The 19020-nt window shown below is 31.8% G+C and overlaps 2 protein-coding genes across 2 annotated transcripts; both read left to right on the top strand.

Moving 5' to 3' along the window:
• LOC105177945 (3-ketoacyl-CoA synthase 6) lies at nucleotides 1472–3411 on the top strand. Its single transcript, XM_011101257.2, has one exon. It carries the CDS (start codon nucleotides 1612–1614, stop codon nucleotides 3100–3102), a length of 1491 nt encoding a protein of 496 aa, XP_011099559.1. The 5' UTR covers nucleotides 1472–1611; the 3' UTR covers nucleotides 3103–3411.
• LOC105177946 (3-ketoacyl-CoA synthase 6) lies at nucleotides 7809–9690 on the top strand. The gene has a single exon (XM_011101258.2). The coding sequence runs from the start codon at nucleotides 8020–8022 to the stop codon at nucleotides 9511–9513; it is 1494 nt and encodes a 497-aa protein (XP_011099560.1). The 5' UTR covers nucleotides 7809–8019; the 3' UTR covers nucleotides 9514–9690.

The raw sequence follows: 19020 nt of genomic DNA, 5'->3' as shown, positions 1-19020 counted from the left end.
TGGGACAACTTCATGATTGTAGGTTTTAATGCTCTTTTATGCCCATTTTCTTATTGTTTTTTATGTAATATATAAAAAAATGACGTTTTAAAGGAGAAAAAAGACTAGCAAAGGTTGATAAAATTATAAATAAACATTAATGTAAAATACGCATTTTAAATTAATTATAGACAATGAGTTTAAGTGATTTATAAGCTTCAAATTAATATCTCGTTTTAAAAAAAAACCCGTAAAGTTTATATAAAAAGATATAAGACGACAATGTCTCGTACAATAAAACATGTCGAATCGTAAATCGCATCATATATATATATGTATATGCACATATGCTTTATAATTAAAGAATGTGTTTCTAATAGTTCGTGTTCGTTTGTTGTTTATTTTTCATATTTTCTTGTCGATTTTTATTTTTGCGCTCTCTTTTTATCCAAATTTTATATCTATTTCTCTTCATCCCCTTGCAATATACTCTTTTAAACTATATTCTCAATAATAAAATAAAAAATTAATCAAAGTTAAAAAAACCAAACAACTAACTTTTTTTACGATTCAATTAATGAAACAGACACGTTGGAGTATGACACACATATACACTTATTATATAGGACGAAACGGTGTTGTAGTTGTGCATTTCAGACAAAATTTGCACGTAGGAAAACGAAGAGGTAAGAATTTATGAAGAAAGAGACTCCATATCTTAGTATTTTTGAAGAAAATGATTCTTGGACCATAGCTTAAAATTTTTGTTTCTATTATCTTTTCAGATTAATACACAAAAAAAGTTTTTTTTTTTTTTAAATAATACATCGATATCTCTAAATCGACCAAGATACTATAAAAGCAAACAAAGAAACAATATATATACTACTGTAAAAGTATACTAAACACCTCAACTAGTAGGATTCAAATTCACGACCTCTCAATTGTGAGACATCAACCTCAATATCATTGGTCCAAAAAGGATAATTAGAGACATGAAAACATAAAATTTCATATGCGTGAGCACACAATACACTTGTTACGTGATTGATCACTCTTTTAAAATTATATACCAATCACATGACAATTGTATTATTACATTAATCCTGTAGGTGGTTGAGTTTTAATTTTGTACCAACCTAGTTTGGTTCTAGAATTCCTTTCTTAAAGAATAAAATACTACAATTATCTCAGGTTTTACCAAATAAAGCTAGTCCATAATTAGCAATCGTGGATTAACCAGACCAGATTGTAAGGTTATAGCATTTTATATTAGACCAAATTTTTGTACGGATTCTTACCAGTTTCAACTGACAACATTAGCATACACATATAACTATGAGTACATTAGTTGATTACTAAATTAAAATGATTGCATACAGAATGAATTACTCAAAGGAACAAGAATTAATTATTAATATTTTTACAAAATAAAAAGAAGTGATTATGCATAGAGGAGAAAAGGTTAGCCCAACAACAGAAAACTCCAGCTAAGGGGGCGTTGTGAGAGATGTTCATTAAATCTTCTTACCTGCCTTCATTCATTGCTCACTCCTTCACTTCTCTACCATTTCAGCCCTTTAAATTCACTTCCTTCTCCACCTCCTCCAACACCTGCTAATCAGGCAACAAATGGCTCAAATTCTACCAAATTTCTCCAGCTCTGTGAAGCTCAAGTATGTCAAACTCGGCTACCAATACCTCGTCAACCACATTCTTACCTTCTTGCTCATTCCAATCATGCTTGGAGTGTTCCTGGAAATCCTCCGTTTGGGCCCTGAAGAGATCCTTCTCCTCTGGAATTTTCTCCACTTCGACCTCGTCCAGGTTCTTTGCTCCTCGTTTCTCGTCATTTTCATCGCCACCGTCTACGTCATGTCCAAGCCCCGATCCATTTATCTCGTTGATTACTCCTGTTATAAGCCTCCTGTCACCTGTCGGGTCCCTTTCTCCACGTTCATGGAGCATTCCAGGCTGATTCTCAAGGACAATCCCAAGAGCGTAGACTTCCAAATGCGGATTCTTGAAAGATCTGGCTTGGGGGAAGAAACCTGTCTCCCACCAGCTATACACTATATTCCTCCCACGCCGACGATGGAGGCCGCCAGGGGTGAGGCTGAGGTCGTGATTTTCTCCACCATTGATTCTTTGATGGAGAAGACGGGAATCAGGCCCAAAGACATTGATATTCTTATAGTTAATTGCAGCCTGTTTTCTCCTACTCCGTCGCTTTCAGCTATGGTGGTGAACAAGTACAAGTTGAGGAGTAATATAAAGAGTTTCAATCTGTCCGGCATGGGCTGCAGTGCTGGGTTGATTTCCATCGATTTAGCCAGGGATTTGCTCCAGGTTCACCCCAATTCTAACGCGCTGGTTATCAGCACTGAAATTATTACTCCCAACTACTACAAGGGCTCGGAGCGGGCTATGCTCCTCCCCAACTGCCTCTTCCGCATGGGCGCCGCCGCCATTCTCCTCTCCAACAAGCGGCGGGACAGCGCCCGAGCCAAGTACAAACTAGTTCACGTCGTTCGGACCCACAAAGGGGCCGATGACAAGGCTTACAGATGCGTGTACGAGCAAGAAGACCCGGAAGGAAAAGTGGGCATAAACCTGTCGAAAGACCTGATGGTGATCGCCGGAGAAGCCCTGAAATCGAACATCACAACCATCGGCCCGTTGGTCCTCCCAGCTTCCGAGCAACTCCTCTTTCTCTTCACACTGATCGGCCGGAAAATGTTCAACCCCAAATGGAAACCTTATATCCCTGACTTCAAACAAGCCTTCGAGCACTTCTGCATCCACGCCGGCGGCCGGGCAGTCATCGACGAGCTCCAGAAGAACCTCCAGCTTTCTGCTGAGCACGTGGAGGCATCCAGAATGACGCTCCACCGCTTCGGCAACACGTCATCATCTTCGCTTTGGTATGAAATGAGTTACATCGAGGCGAAAGGGAGGATGAAGAAGGGCGATAGGGTGTGGCAGATTGCTTTCGGGAGTGGATTCAAATGTAACAGTGCGGTCTGGAAGTGTAACAGGACCATCAAGACGCCGACAGACGGGCCCTGGCAAGACTGCATTGATAGGTACCCGGTGCACATCCCAGAAATTGTGAAGCTCTGATGATTCCATGTATACATAAACAGAGCTACACATACACATACATATATATATGTATTCATAAGCTGAAACCTGGTGTTTTTCAAATTGTTCATGTTTCCTGGTAATTCAGCAGTAGATTTTCCAGGTTTTTTTTTTTTTCTTTTTCTTTGATGAAATTAATGTGTTTGCAGAAAGTATACCTAAATCTATATCTATATATGCATGCATTTACTCCAGGACTGCATGAGCAGGTCTGAGACATACATCTCTAATTTACTTGTAATTTTTCTGGTAAACGTCGAGATTGGTTAATTATAACTTATACCTTCAGCCGAGTCCGGACATGTATCACTTAAGGATATATATTTGCTTATAATTAATGAAAGGTACAAAAATTAGTGTTGTTGAAGTTAATTAAGAGGGCAGCAGTCGTTAAATTCTTGTCCCTATTCTTTGTGGTAAAATATTTAAGGATTGGTGTCCGTAGAGACGACAGGAGTAGAGATTCTTCAGCATTTACTTGTCAAGCAATCTCAGCCCACCTCTGTAAGTCGATTGCAGAATTTATTAGAGGTTTGACAGTGGGGTTCACGAATTTTTGTTCATACACAAAAGAAAATGTAATAGGAAATGAAATTGATATAAGGTGGTTTTAGAGGGAAACCTTTTGCTTTGATCAAGTTTGGAGGGTATATATATTTTTTTAAAAAAAGTGAAGAATTCTCAACTTATTTTTAAAAATTTAACAAATTTCTTCAAGTCATAGGTCAAATGAATTTTAGTGTTATCGCTAGTAACATTCTATAATCTTCATAATAATATAATTGACGTTTGCCCCCAAATCAAAAATATCTACTTATATTATGTTAAATTCTAATTATTTAATGGCGTTTTTTGGTATGTCATTATTATGATATGAAGAGTTTATTATGCCAAACACTCCAACATCTTATATGTTTTGACATGTTTTTAGTCCAAACATTTCAAGAGCTTGTTTTGAAAAATAAGATTCAAAATCTTTAAATCTTAAAATATATTATAAGGCTTAGGAGATTATAAGATATTTTAAATAAATTTAGTTAAATAGAACCCTCTTATTCAAGTTTAATGAATTATTAAATAATAGTGCATTTATCATATAATTCATCACCTTCTTTATAATCAATGACATGCAAATATAATATTTTATTATATAATTAATTTTAATTTAATCGAATCCAGTCCGAACTAAAAACTTTTTTTTCATTCAATCAAATCGAAACAAGTGATAAGTCACATGAATTATGTGTGTAATGTGTTCGCTGTCACATTGCATGTAAAGAAAGGTCTTCGCTTCTCATTGACCTATTCTGTGCATAATGTACTTAATACTATCACCAACTTGGGTTGGAATATTCTAATTCATATTGAATTTAAATTAATTATATGATAATTATAATATATTTGTTGGATGATTTACGTGCAGTTAAAAGAAAATGATCAATCATATGATAAGTGCTCAATTTAAATTGGACAATAATAGCGAAAAATTCATTTTAGTTTGGTTTAATTTTTTTCCATTAGTAATAGGTATTGGCTAATCATAAATCAGTACCAAAATTAAAATTAATTGACCAAACTTTAATGAAATAATAAAGTTTATTGTGAATTAATATAATGAATTTACACAAATAAATAACAAAACAAATACTTTGTTTTTTCCATAAGGCCAATGGGGCAATGGGTCGCCTGTTTGGACTACTTGATCCTTAAGTATTTTTGTTGGGCCTTTACCAACTCATCGGAAGAGTTAAATAAATTTGGGCCTTTGGTTTTACCTAATGATATGGGTTTGGGCCCAGGATATCCATGGCCCAGCTCCTCCTCTCTAGTAACTGCCCTACTAGGGTTAAAGATGAGCCCAAAAAGACCCAAACGAGAGAAGATCCGCGTGTCTCCTAAGCCGGCTAACCCGTATGTTTTTTAATTAAAAAATAATTATTATTAACAAATAGTAACTGCGAAAGCAGAAATAATATCTTTTCAATAAATGCGAACAGAATGATCTTTGATTAATTAAATTTATTTTAGAAGTTATTTTTTTCAAAACACTTCAATTTAGTTTTTGTTTGCTTTTCACATTTTTTTTTATTCAACACTATCCACTTTTAATTTTATTATAATTTTTAATTTTTTTTTCTATAAAAATCATATTTCTAAAAGCAAAAGTTTCTACAATCACCCTTTAAAACAAATAGACCTCAAGTAGGGCTAAAATTACAGTCGGTATGCATGCAAAATTAAAGTGCCAATTCATTGGATTATTTGAGGACAAATTTGTAAAATTTCTATGTAATATATAATAAAATCTCGATAAATCAATAATATTAGAATCATGTAGTTTTATTACTTTAAATAGATATTAATTAATAAATAAATTAATAATTTATTAATTTAAAAAGGTTTTTTTGAGTCAACGATCTACATTATGCTTTACAATGCGATAGATGAGAATACAACACGGAAATTTTTGAATGCAGTAAGAAAAGCTAGAGAGGAGATACAACTAAAATTAAATTTTAAGAAACAAACAATAATAGAATTATATTTTGCTAACTTGTCCTAGTTATATTTGTAATTTTATATAATTATTAATTTTATTTTGAAGGGACCACAAATTTATATAATGGTCTTTCCTGAAATTATTATCTTATTAATTTATGAAAATTATTAATACCCTTGTGCCCAAGTGGGGATCAAGAATAATTATTATTTTAGGGAAGTTATTAATTTTTAAAGATTCTATGGCACTAGTAATAAGTAGGGGTACCAATCTCTTTCAAATAATTCAAATATTTAAATAATTAAACTTTACCATTTTTAACTTTTTTTGAAATTGTAGAGTTAAAGATATAGAAACTTTTAAATAATTTGAATAATTTCACAATAATCGAATTTACACTATTTGCATATTAAACACTTTAGAATTTTTATATTTTATTTACTATATTATTTAAATGTATTATTTCTATATCATTAAAAAATATAAATTAAATGGTTATGACTAATTAATAAATAATATCTTTTTGACATTTATCCAAATTTAATTTTTGTGTAAGAATCAACAATTATATTACTTAGTGGGAGCATTACTAAATTAAACATTCACTTTTTATATTAATATGAAATATACTAACCGAAATAAAATTTATATTTTTGAAAAATAATTATTATTGACAACAAATAAGTACAAATATAAGCATAAATAATATTTTTTTTAACAAATGGGGACAAAATAATCTTTAATCAATTAAATTTGTTTTAGAGGTGATTTTCCCCCCAAACACATCATAAAAATTCAGCTTTTGTTTTGCTTTTAGTTTTTTTTTTACAAATACTACCTACTTTTAATTTTATTACATCTTCTATCTTTTTCTATAAAAATCGCTTGTCTAAAAACAAAAATATCCACAAACACTCCCTAAAACAAATATGAAGTCAAGTAGGGCTAAAATTACCGTTGGTATGGGTGCAAAATTAATGTGCCTATTAATTGGCTTATTTGAGGACAAATTTGTAAAATCTTTATACAATATATACTAAAATCTTTATAAATTAATAATATCGATCATGACCATGTAATTTTTATTAATTTAAAAAGATATTAATTAGTCGATAAAAAGTAATAATTTATTAAGTTAATAATTTTTTTTTCGATCCAACGAACTTACATTATTCTTCATAAATAAAATATACACTTGTGATAGATGAGACCACAACACGGAAATGTTTGAATGCAGTAAGGAAAACTAGAGATGAGATACAATTAAATTTAAATTTTAAGAAGAAGCAAATAATAATAGAATTATATTTTACTTAGTTGTCTTAGTTATATTTATAATTTTATATAATTATTAATTTATAATATCAAAAGAATCATAAATTTAGGGTCTTTCAAAAAATTATTATCTTATTAATTTCTCAAAATTACTGATTTAGACTTTGAGTCTAAATCGAAATTCAAAAAATTATTTTAAAAAAATTATTAGTTTATAAAAATTCTATTGTCTGATTTAGACTTTGAGTCTAAATCGAAATTCAAAAAATTATTTTAAAAAAATTATTAATTTATAGAAATTCTACTGTCCTACTAAGTAACGGGCAAACCAAAAAATCAGTAATCCCACCCGACTATACCCCACAAGGTTTGCAAAGTAAACAAATAGTTCGTCGTAACTATACGAATTAGTGCAAAACGTAATAGGAAAACTACTGTACACCATATAATCCAATGGGGGAGAGATAAACATGGCCTAAGTTGTGTTTCTCTTTTTTTTTAAAAAATATATATATATATATATATATAATTTTTTGGTTTATATATTTTTATTTTTATTTATAATATATTTTAAAATATAAAAAATTATTTATTACGTGCACGTAGAGACAATATATTATAATGGTTAAATTTTTAAAACTCAATCTTCAATATGGTATGGTATGTCGATATCAAATATTGAATACCAAAATTTGCCAAAATTGATTATAGAATAATGAACCAAATTTTCGGTGCATTACCGAACTTGAACGAATCACAAAGCAAGTACAATACATTTGTCGTGTGATTGGCGTACAATTCAGGAAAAATGATTAATCACATAGCAACTATGATACATTTCCTCTGTGATTGATATGATTCGGCCAAATTTGCCAATTTTTTGATTCAATTTTGTATGGTTATTTGTGAAGCCCACATCCCCGGGCCCTGGGACACCCTCGGAGAAGCAGCAACTACTCTTCTGTAAATTAAAGTTGTTCATTGAATCGCATACCTGCCTCCATTTATTGCTCGCTCCTTCACTTCTCTACCATTTCCACTGCTTAAGTTCACTTCCTTCGCCGCCTCCCTTCTCATATTCACTTTCTCTGATCCCAGAAAGAGCAACAAATCAACCCAAAATGGCAGAAATTGTACCAAAATTCTCCAGCTCTGTGAAGCTCAAGTATGTCAAACTCGGGTACCAATACCTAGTCAACCACATTTTCACCTTCTTTCTCATCCCAATTATGCTTGGAGTCCTCCTGGAAGTTCTCCGTTTAGGCCCTGAAGAGATCCTCCTCTTCTGGAATTCTCTCTACTTTGACCTCGTCCAGGTTCTTTGCTCCTCCTTTCTCCTCATTATCATCGCCACCGTCTACTTCATGTCGAAGGCCCGCTCCATTTATCTCGTCGATTTCTCATGTTGTAAGCCCCCTGTGACCTGTCGGGTTCCTTTCTCCAAGTTCATGGAGCATTCCCGTCTGATTCACAAAGGCAATACGAAGAGCATAGACTTCCAAATGCGGATTCTTGAAAGATCGGGTCTGGGGGAAGAAACCTGTGTCCCACCAGCTATGCACTATATCCCTCCGACGCCGACTACGGGGGCCGCCAGGGATGAGGCTGAGGCCGTGATTTTCTCCGCCATTGATTCTTTGATGGAGAAGACGGGAATCAGGCCCAAAAATATTGATATTCTTATCGTTAATTGCAGCGTGTTTTCTCCTACTCCGTCGCTTTCGGCTATGGTAGTGAACAAGTACAAGCTGAGAAGTAATATAAAGAGTTTCAATCTCTCCGGCATGGGTTGCAGCGCCGGGTTGATTTCCATCGATTTAGCTAGGGATTTGCTCCAGGTTCACCACAATTCATACGCGCTGGTTATCAGCACTGAAATTCTTACTTCCCCCAACTACTACAAAGGTTCCGAGCGCGCCATGCTCCTCCCCAACTGCCTCTTCCGCATGGGCGCCGCCGCCATCCTCCTCTCCAACAAGTGGCGGGACAGCGCCCGAGCCAAGTACAAACTACTCCATGTCGTTCGAACTCACAAAGGGGCCGATGACAAGGCTTACAGATGCGTCTACGAGCAAGAAGACAACGAAGGAAAAGTGGGCATAAACCTGTCGAAAGACCTGATGGTGATCGCTGGTGAAGCCCTTAAATCGAACATCACAACCATCGGCCCGTTAGTCCTCCCAGCTTCCGAGCAACTCCTCTTTCTCTTCACACTGATCGGCCGGAAAATGTTCAACCCCAAATGGAAACCTTATATCCCCGACTTCAAACAAGCCTTCGAGCACTTCTGCATCCACGCCGGCGGCCGGGCGGTCATCGACGAGCTCCAGAAGAACCTCCAGCTTTCTGCTGAGCACGTGGAGGCATCCAGAATGACGCTCCACCGCTTCGGCAACACGTCATCATCTTCGCTTTGGTATGAAATGAGTTACATCGAGGCGAAAGGGAGGATGAAGAAGGGCGATAGAGTGTGGCAGATTGCTTTCGGGAGTGGATTCAAATGTAACAGTGCGGTCTGGAAGTGTAACAGGACCATCAAGACGCCGACAGACGGGCCCTGGCAAGACTGCATTGATAGGTACCCGGTGCACATCCCAGAAATTGTGAAGCTCTGAAGATTCTATACATGCAGAACCTACATGCATATTTACATGTTACATATATATGTATTCATAAGCTGAAACCTGGCGTTTTTCATTGTTCGTGTTTCCTGGTGATTCAATTTGATGAAAACACATGAATCATTAAGGATATTTGGTTATATCAATAATGAATGATGCAAAATTTATGTACTGTGGTTGAAATATTATTAAATTCTAGCCTTAACTGACATGTTACTCTTTGGGTAAATTAAATATTTGAATGACTGAGCATACTTATAGAAGGGAGTGTTTACAAAAACTTGTACTTTTAGAAAAATAATTTTGTAAATAAATTGAAAAGCAAATAAAAGTTAAATTGGGTAGTGTTTGAAGAAAAATTAATTTTAAAATACATTTAAATGGTGAAAGATTGTTTTATTCCTATGTATTAAAAAGATGCTATTTTTTTGCTTATTATTTCACTTGTTGTTTGTCACTAATAATTATTTATCCACCAAAACTTATAATTTTCATTTCGATTTGTATTTCATATTTATGTTTTAAAAATACGTTTAACTTAATAATGTTTCCACTAAGTAATATAATTGTTCATTTATACCCAATTATTAAACTTATGTGATTGCAAAAAATAATTATTTTATTAATTAATCAAATAATAATATGTGCACGAAATAGTATAATTAGATGATATAACACATAAAATATAAAAAATTTAAAATAGTAAATAAGTAAAAGTGTAAATTTAATTATTATTAAAATTTAAATTATTTGAAAACTTCGATATTAATTTTAAATATAATTTTAAAAATAATAAAGTTGAATTAATATTATTATAATAAGAGTAAAGTAGTAAAAAATAAAATTAGATTTATTTTTAAAAAAATCAATGTAGCTAAAAGCACTTCCCAAGGTGCTTCTAGGTTTTGATCTACAAACGTTCTTTTTAGCTATTTTAGAAGCAGAATCTGACATTCCAAACACTTCAAAAGTATTTTTAAAGGGCCAAAAGCTGAAAAATACTTTTTTAAAGTCCTTCCGAACACGCCCTGAGTAGATTACACAATCAATGAGCGCTTTGACCCTGGGTTTTCTACCGAAAAGAAATTTAAGAGGAAATGGAATTGGTAAAAAAATGTTGGCAAAATTATAAAATTGGCATGTAATTAGGGGTAGCAAAATCGGTGTAAAAGTATTCGACTAACAATTTTAATCCTATAAATTTCAAGTTAGTGATAGTTTTAGTCTTTTTCAATTAAAAATATTTAAAAAGTCAAACAAATTTGGGGATTATATTTTTGCCTACGCCCCATTCTTAATATGTTCTTCTGGGACAACTACTAATTAATAAGATAACTGCTATTTTTTATAACTAAACAAAAATATAAATATGAATAAAACAACAACTAATTATTCAAAAACAAAATCAAATGCAATAAATATATTTTATGTCTATGTTTAAAATGCAAAATATATAACAAAAAGAATTTGTAATCCCAATCAGGATCTTTTTTTTATTCAAACTTGATTAATTATACTACTTGTATTAGTTTTTATTTAATTTCTACCATCTTTATTTCTTAATGTGTATGAGAAACTCACTGTTTAGTAATTTATATCGAAAGCCAAATTGAAAATGCATTGAGAAATTTAAAAAATATATTCAACTTGCATCAATTATGAAATTCATTTCTTTTTTCTGAATAATTTAAGTTTTTTTATTAATTAGAATTTCTATTTTGTTTAGTTATAAAAATAATATTAATATTGGAGTACATGCACCTTTTTAATTATAGGTAAATTATTATTAATACATGAGTTTTTCAATTTACCTCCTTTTAATAGAATATTCCATCCAATTTTATTAACTCACAAATTACCATCCTGACATGCAATACACCAAACAAGTTTTGCAATGACAGCCTTATTAAATTCAAACATTTAATTTCCTAGTTGTCGATCCCACCAAAATTCATATAAGTCGAGTTTAGAGCAGGGTGAAGAGGGAAGGCAGAATGTGGACATATCATAAAAAGGAAAAGCTTGGGCGACTGACTTGATGAGATCAACCTACCTGTCAGACAGAGATTTTTGGCTTTCCGACCACTTATTTAACGATATTTTTTTATCTATTTTCATTTAAATTTCAATATTTGGAGGAGGCGGGGAAGGGTGTTTGAAGGATTTACAAGTAGAATAATGGCGGCGACACTTTTGATGATGCTATATGTGAAAATCACATACGACGAGACATTTTCTTGCTTGTGCATTACGGACAAAATGAGGAGATATTCAAATTCGAAAACATATCAATAATTTAAACCAATAAATTAAAATGTTTAAACAAGACAAAAGAATTAACAAATTACTACAACCTTTTGATTCTAAAATTTTAATGTTATCAATCAAGGCCCACATACGTAATACCAAAATACCAGGTTTTGTCAAGTGAAGTTACTCTCTCGTTAAGCCATTGAGGGCAATTTTCAGTAATCAGACCCACGTTGCGGTTATCAAATTTATGGTTGGACCAAAATTGAATTGAATGGAAAATTCAATTAAATTGAAGTGAATGGAAAAGATAAACACTATTAAATGAATTTTAGCAGAAAACTCCTACTAAAATTAATTGCTGAGAGGTGAAGTTTGTTCACTAGATGTTCTTTTCTGCCTCTCTACATTCATTGCTCACTCAGCTACTTCTCTACCATTAAATCACTTCCTTCTCCATAATAGAGCTATGATCAACCAAAATTTGGCAAAAAGCAATTCTACCAAACTTCTCCAGCTATGTGAAGCTCATGTACGGGGTTGGCAATGGGCCGGGTTTCGGTCTCCTAGAAAGACTCAGGCCTCGCCCCAGTACAAAATTCGATTATTTTTTTATTTATTTTACAAGTGTCTATCTATAAAAATTTAACATATCAATTATAAATAAAATTGTCTATGGCGTAACTCAAATATTCAAGTCCCAAAGATAAACTTTCAAGTAAAAATAAAATTATTTATAACAAAACAATCCATACAATTTATAGCAATTATACATTACTAACAACTTTTTCTTCTTAAGCACTACAAAAAAATTATTTTATAGTAAATGCTTTTATAACGGCCAAGTTATTAATTTATAACTATTTTTTTAGTTTGTAACGGACACCCCTACCGCGTCTTTTTTGGGCGCTACAAGTAGCTGCTTGAAGAAGCTACTTGAGAACACAGAACCAGCAAGAACAAACGTATCTCAAGTTTCAGGCTTTGTCACTTATGCGCCTTTTGTATTGTACATAGATTGTGTTTTGTAATAACGTTTTATCATTTCCATTAGAAAGTTGTTAAGAAGTTTAATTCAAATCCCGCCTGATTTCTTGTATAATTCTGAAGATGAAGGAAATTCAATCTTTCTCCTGTATAAATATGATGTGTTCTTCATCCTTGAAGATTAGAATTTGTATTTTGTTACATTCACATTTGCCCTCTCCCATCCTTTTTGACTCAAATACATGCATTCAACTTACTAATGGAATAAAGTGAAAATAATTACTGCCCTTTACGCATCTGATGACATAATGACCTTTGCTTTTACCTATTTTGAATCATTTCAACTTCGTTCCTTTTGTGGTCAACATTCTACCTCACCGACCATTATATTGACTGCAAATGTGCGTATCTACATAATTCATTAATAACTACTTTGAAATTTCAAAGTAGCAATTTTCCAAACTTTTATGAAAAACAGACAACAAGTTTCAAGATTATGTGGATGCAAAATATTAATTTGAAGTATGGTTAGATCTATTTAAATTAAATCTGTATGCAAAGCTTCAATATTGTTTAGATGAATCTTGATTCCTTCGTGTATGTTTTATGCGTGGTAAGAAACAATAAGAATCACATTTAAAAAGCTAAAGTTATAGTTTTTTGATACCTAAGTCAGCAAGACCGAATGGGAAGAATGCAATCATAAGAAGAGTCTGAGTAGCAAACCTTGTATTTAGGACACGACGGGTTGGTATTATATATTTCTGTAGTTGTATAATTTTACATGTATCATAAATTTTGTATTGATTAAATAATCATTATGAGTGTATACATACTCGGGTGTGTATCGGGCCAGCACCAAATCAGAGCAGCCCGAATAAAATGGTGCTAATCTTGACCTGTCTTGTAGTTTATATTAGAAAAGTTGGAGGCATTTTGGTGGTTTACGACTTTCAGATGATATCAACACATCAGAATTTCTGACAGTTAGGCTTATATAATTATAGTAAGGATGTAACATCGTTTTCCGAAACTTTGCAGCGTTTGAACTAAGAGGAGTGTCTTTTGAAATAAAAGACAACATTCGAAATTAGCCTGCAAAAATCAAAAGTGGTGTGCAAGTCTTCAAAAATTATAAATAGACGACAGTAATTCAAGATCTTTTGATGGTGGGGTCTTCACCTACAATAATATCCTAATAACCCGGCCAAGAAATTCTTAGCTATGGCAAATATTTTTCATGGTTCTTAGCTATGATTTTAAATGTTTTAATTTATCATGGTTCTTAGCTATGGCAAATACTTTTTATGGTAAAAGAAAGTTAATTTTTTGTATCAAATTGTAGTTAATAATAGTTATTTATTACGATTTTTAGTCATAACCATTGATACTGTAACCAATAATATTTTCTTTTTCTAGTGAATAGAAGATGGATGCAGTGGAATTTAAAAAAGAAAAATGCAGTCGGTGAGCTATGATGTACAAACACGGACGCGATACAATATGGACATGGCGATACGAAAAAAATAAAAAGATTTAGGACATGACACGACTATATATAATATATTTTTTAATCGGAATCCAGAGTGATAAGAACGAGAGCTCTACCCACAACTACAACTACTGGCGCTTCAAAAGGCTTAGATTCTAAAGGCGCCCCTTAAAGCTCTTTATATTCTCAATTTCTCTTAAAATTAAAATATTAAATATGAAAAGTATCAAGATAAAATATAAAATAAGTATGTATCAAAATAAAAAATAATATTAATTCAAATTAGTAAATGATCACCATCCCCTCGAGTTTTCGGTAATTTCATCCCAATACTATATTAAATAATTTTTTGGAATGTGCGTACATTATAGCCAGATGAGTAAAGTGGTAAAGGCATGGTATGAAATGTTGAAGTTTTGGTCGTTGGCATGAAAGCGTTCGCCTGCACGCTAAAAGCTCTTCTTCATCAAAGACTTTGGGTACCCAAAATTGGAGGAGCTTCGTTCGTAAAACGCCATTGATGGCGCTCGACTCTTTTATATATTTACACTTTTTCCCCCATGATGCTTTGTTTACTTTGTAGGCGTAATATGCAAGTCAAGTGAGATTCTTATATCACTGAATGTGAATGATCATGTTGATGCATAGGCGGAATTGAGTTGAATACATATAACAAAGGGGAGTATTAAATTACAGTTTATATGTATTGAGATTTATCATAATTATAAATATATTTTTATTATTACATTGAAAATTATAATTACTTGTTATAATATATTCGGAGGTGTTACAACGAATTTAACATGTGATATTTGGACAAAATGACCTTTGAACAAAATTGTTTGGAAGACCAAGATCTCTTGATATTTCAAGAAGGGCATTTTGTCTCTTTAAAACACTAAAAACACAAATATATATATAAATAATTCCCTAAATTCTTATCGACTACGTCTTAAAAATTATAATAAATTAATATTATTTATTACAGTTATATATACAAAAAATAACGCAATAACTCATGTTATGACCACAGTTAATGAACATTATGGTTTTAGTTATGACCAAAGTATTTGTCATGATTTTTACCTGTGGATAATGTTTTAGCCTTACTAGCAAAAACTACGATTTGTAGCCATTTGCAAAATTGTAGTTAATTAATTTTTGCTACGATTTTTCACTTCTAACTATGACAATTAATCATAACATAATGATATAATTCTCCTAAAAATTGGGTATATTTGTAGTAATGCATTTCTCTGGCAAACATTTTAATATTTTAAAATCATCAAGTAGAATAATTGTAATCTTCATCAATCTAATAATAATATATTTATAATTAGGACAAACTTGAACAAATGTGAATATAATTTACTACAGCATTTAATTACAGAGTAAGTTTGTGTACCCAGCGGTCTAACAAAGAAATAAAAGAGACTAATTACATTAAATTCTTTTTCCCTTTTTTTTCTTGGATTATTACTTCTTTTTTTGACTGATGAGTGTGTTCCATGGCAAAGTCAAAGTCAAAAGTCAAAATTCAAAAGTCAAAAGTATATGTGTAGACAAGAGAAATTTGTACGACAAGCGTCTTGTAATCGAATCCCCTTCCTTTCTAAAAGCCTAATTGAATTTGAGCGTGGACTGTGGAGTTGATTTGACTCATCGCCTTTCCCACACAGATTATATGTGAGAAAAAGATTATATGTATTTATTATATTAAATTATTAATACATTGATTTCAATTTTTAAACTTAATTGTATCAAATAATGTGATAAATATATTCTATTAAAAAACATTATATGTTGGAATTCAGTTCATCATGTTAATTTTATGCTGATTGTCTTGAGTAATTCCTGATGAGGTAAATTATATTGGCATTCTTTAAAATTAATTTTAATTATACAAATACCTCTTATTATTTTTAAAATTACAGGTATATCGTACACCTTTTGGAGGAATATTAGTGTAATATACCTTAAAGGGTGTACTTATAATGTAGCGAAAGATAAGAGTATTTCTGTATTTTAATCGAACATTAAAGGTATCGATATGACCTATTCTTTATAATATTTTTTTTTTTAAAAAAGGAAGATATGAAAGAATAATTTTAGGGTTTTGGTTGACGCTTAGGATATTGACATTGAGACCCTCCTCATTAAAAGTTTTGATGTGAAAAGGAATGAGGAGATTCGAAGATGTTCAAAAGGACGTTACAAGCTTTTACATGGTCTTTGTCGGCATAAATTTTGTCGGGATTGCGTTGATGTGGTTATGCATGCATGGCATCAATGCCTTATGTTTTGTAGGAATAATTGTTGAACACATTTGTTTGATTGCCGGGTTTTGGTACTATTTGATACCCGGCATGACATTTAATTCATTTTATTCTAGTGTTTGGATAGTACGGAAAATATATATATGTTAGGCAAACTTTTTACAAAAATGCGCACATTAAATATATTATATGATTTGAATTATGAATGCTATTTCCCTTTGGATAATCTAACCTTGTATCTTATGTCTATGAACGGACCTCACCATCTATTCGGTTCTGGTGATTCTTGGTCTGTTAAGAGAAGACAATCAATGTCTTCTTCAACGTCCAAATTGGTGGTTCTTCACTGCTCATCTTATTGTATTTTGAGGTGTGAGATTTCTTATATTTTTTGTTTTACAGAGGAAAAACAATCGAGAAAGTATATCAAATGATGTATCACTTGAGTCGTTTGTTCCTATTCATAGTGGAGTTAGGGACTTGTACTATAGTTGTTTGTTCCTTTTCAACGTAACAATTGGTCATATATAATAAAATGTCATATTTCTTATACTATAGTAAACATAAAAGATGAAAAAATATAAAGAACTTTGCCCATGTGTTGAAAATTATTAATTTTAATTAATTAATGCATGGGTATAATTAATTTTGAAATCGGCTTCGGAATATATAGCATGGGTTGAATACAATTTATTTCTGTGATATTGTAAATCAATAAAGTACTCGTTTATAAAAAAGAAATAGTAATTTATGCTTTTATATTTTTTAAAATGAAGCAATCAGGAGAGTAAATTGCTATTTTTGTTTTCATATAGTGATAAATTGCTATTATTTTTATAGAAAATAATTTACTTATTTGCAATATCAAACGAGGATTGATTGCATTTTTTCGTATATAACTTTGTATTATACGATGAATTAATTTAAAAATGAATAGATTTGGCTTGAGTTTGCATATATTTTATTTTATGATGATAAGGAAAAGTTATGTAGTCATTGTGATAGAAACCGGTGGCGATACGCTAAGTAATGAGGTCTGACTCAGTAGCTACATGGATACTAAGTAGGATCTCCTATCATTTTCTCCCTTTTTTGTGTGGTAAATGATTTAATGCGTTTTACGATTCTATTCCTAGTTTATTATGTAAGTTATTATTTATTTTAATTTTATACCGTATTCATCAATTTATCTTAAAAAGGAGAACATAATGGAGGAAGTAGTAGGATTTTATTCTATTAAACCGCTTCACAAGGATTAGAAGGTTTTGGAATTTATAAGCTGTTTAAACTCGTCGTCTACAATCTATATGTGATGATTGTCTATATCATCATGGTTAATATGGTCCTGTTGGATAAATTAGTTAGATATGATGTAATAACACATTTTCGGATTATGTTTACTACAATAGTTAAGTTGTGGGACAAAATGTTTTTTTAGTCCCATAAATAAAGGTGGAATTTGTTTTGGTACCACAATTATGGCATGTGTCGCTTTTAGTCTCATAAAACTCACAATCGCGTATTTTTAGTTCAAAAAAGTCATGTATATTGTGGTTTTGGACTAAAAGGCATTGTAATTTTGGGACTAAAAGCGTAATCTGTCATAATTGTGGTACCCAAAGCAATTCAACCCTTATTTTATGGGACTGAAAAAGTATTTTGCCCTAAGTGCTATGGATTGGTGTTTACATAGTATGATAAATATTACAGGTGGCAACAAGGCAGGTTTGGGTGGACCCGGAACCTACCCCGCCAACTCCAGGAAGGACCCAGACCCCACCCCGCTCCATCTTGGTACAATATCCATCAGGAAGGGTCTAATTCGGTAGACCCGATTATTTAAATTTATTTATTATATATATATATAAAAAATTAGGATATCAATTACAAATGAAATTGTTCACGGTCTAACTCAAATATTCAAGTCCAAAAAATAAATTCCCAAATATTAATAAATTATTTTTAAAGACAATCCAAACAATTTATAGAATTATACATTACTAACTTCTTCATTTTCGTCCTAATTAAGTATTGTGGGATAATTTTTAATTTATTAATTGTTAAATAAATACCTAACAATAAATAAATAATATAATATAATATTTTGTTAATATTTATTTCATAAATAAAATAAAATAATATAATTAAATAATTAAATCGGGCGGGTCCTTAAGGACCCAGGACCCGCCTCGGCCCCTGTTGGGTCCTAAGCCCCGCTTGTAATTCGTTGGACCCGAACAGCCCCATTAGGGGCAGGTTCGGTGTGGGATTCGGGTCCAATTGCCACCCTTAATAAATATTGCGAGCATAATGAGAAATATGATTTTTGGTTATAGTAATTATCATGGTTAAAATGAAAATTCATGGTGAATACTAATTGATTAAAATTGCACAATAACTATTAGCTTTTGTTTCTACAGGCAAAACCAAAACTTTAGTCATAGTTAAAAGTCACGATAAATATTTTGGCTATAGCGAAAACTATGACAAATATTA

This window comes from Sesamum indicum, linkage group LG15, assembly GCF_000512975.1.
Source record: "Sesamum indicum cultivar Zhongzhi No. 13 linkage group LG15, S_indicum_v1.0, whole genome shotgun sequence".
Taxonomy (NCBI): domain Eukaryota; kingdom Viridiplantae; phylum Streptophyta; class Magnoliopsida; order Lamiales; family Pedaliaceae; genus Sesamum; species Sesamum indicum.
Note: the sequence above shows the minus strand (reverse complement) of the source record. Positions and strands in the feature narration are given on the sequence as shown.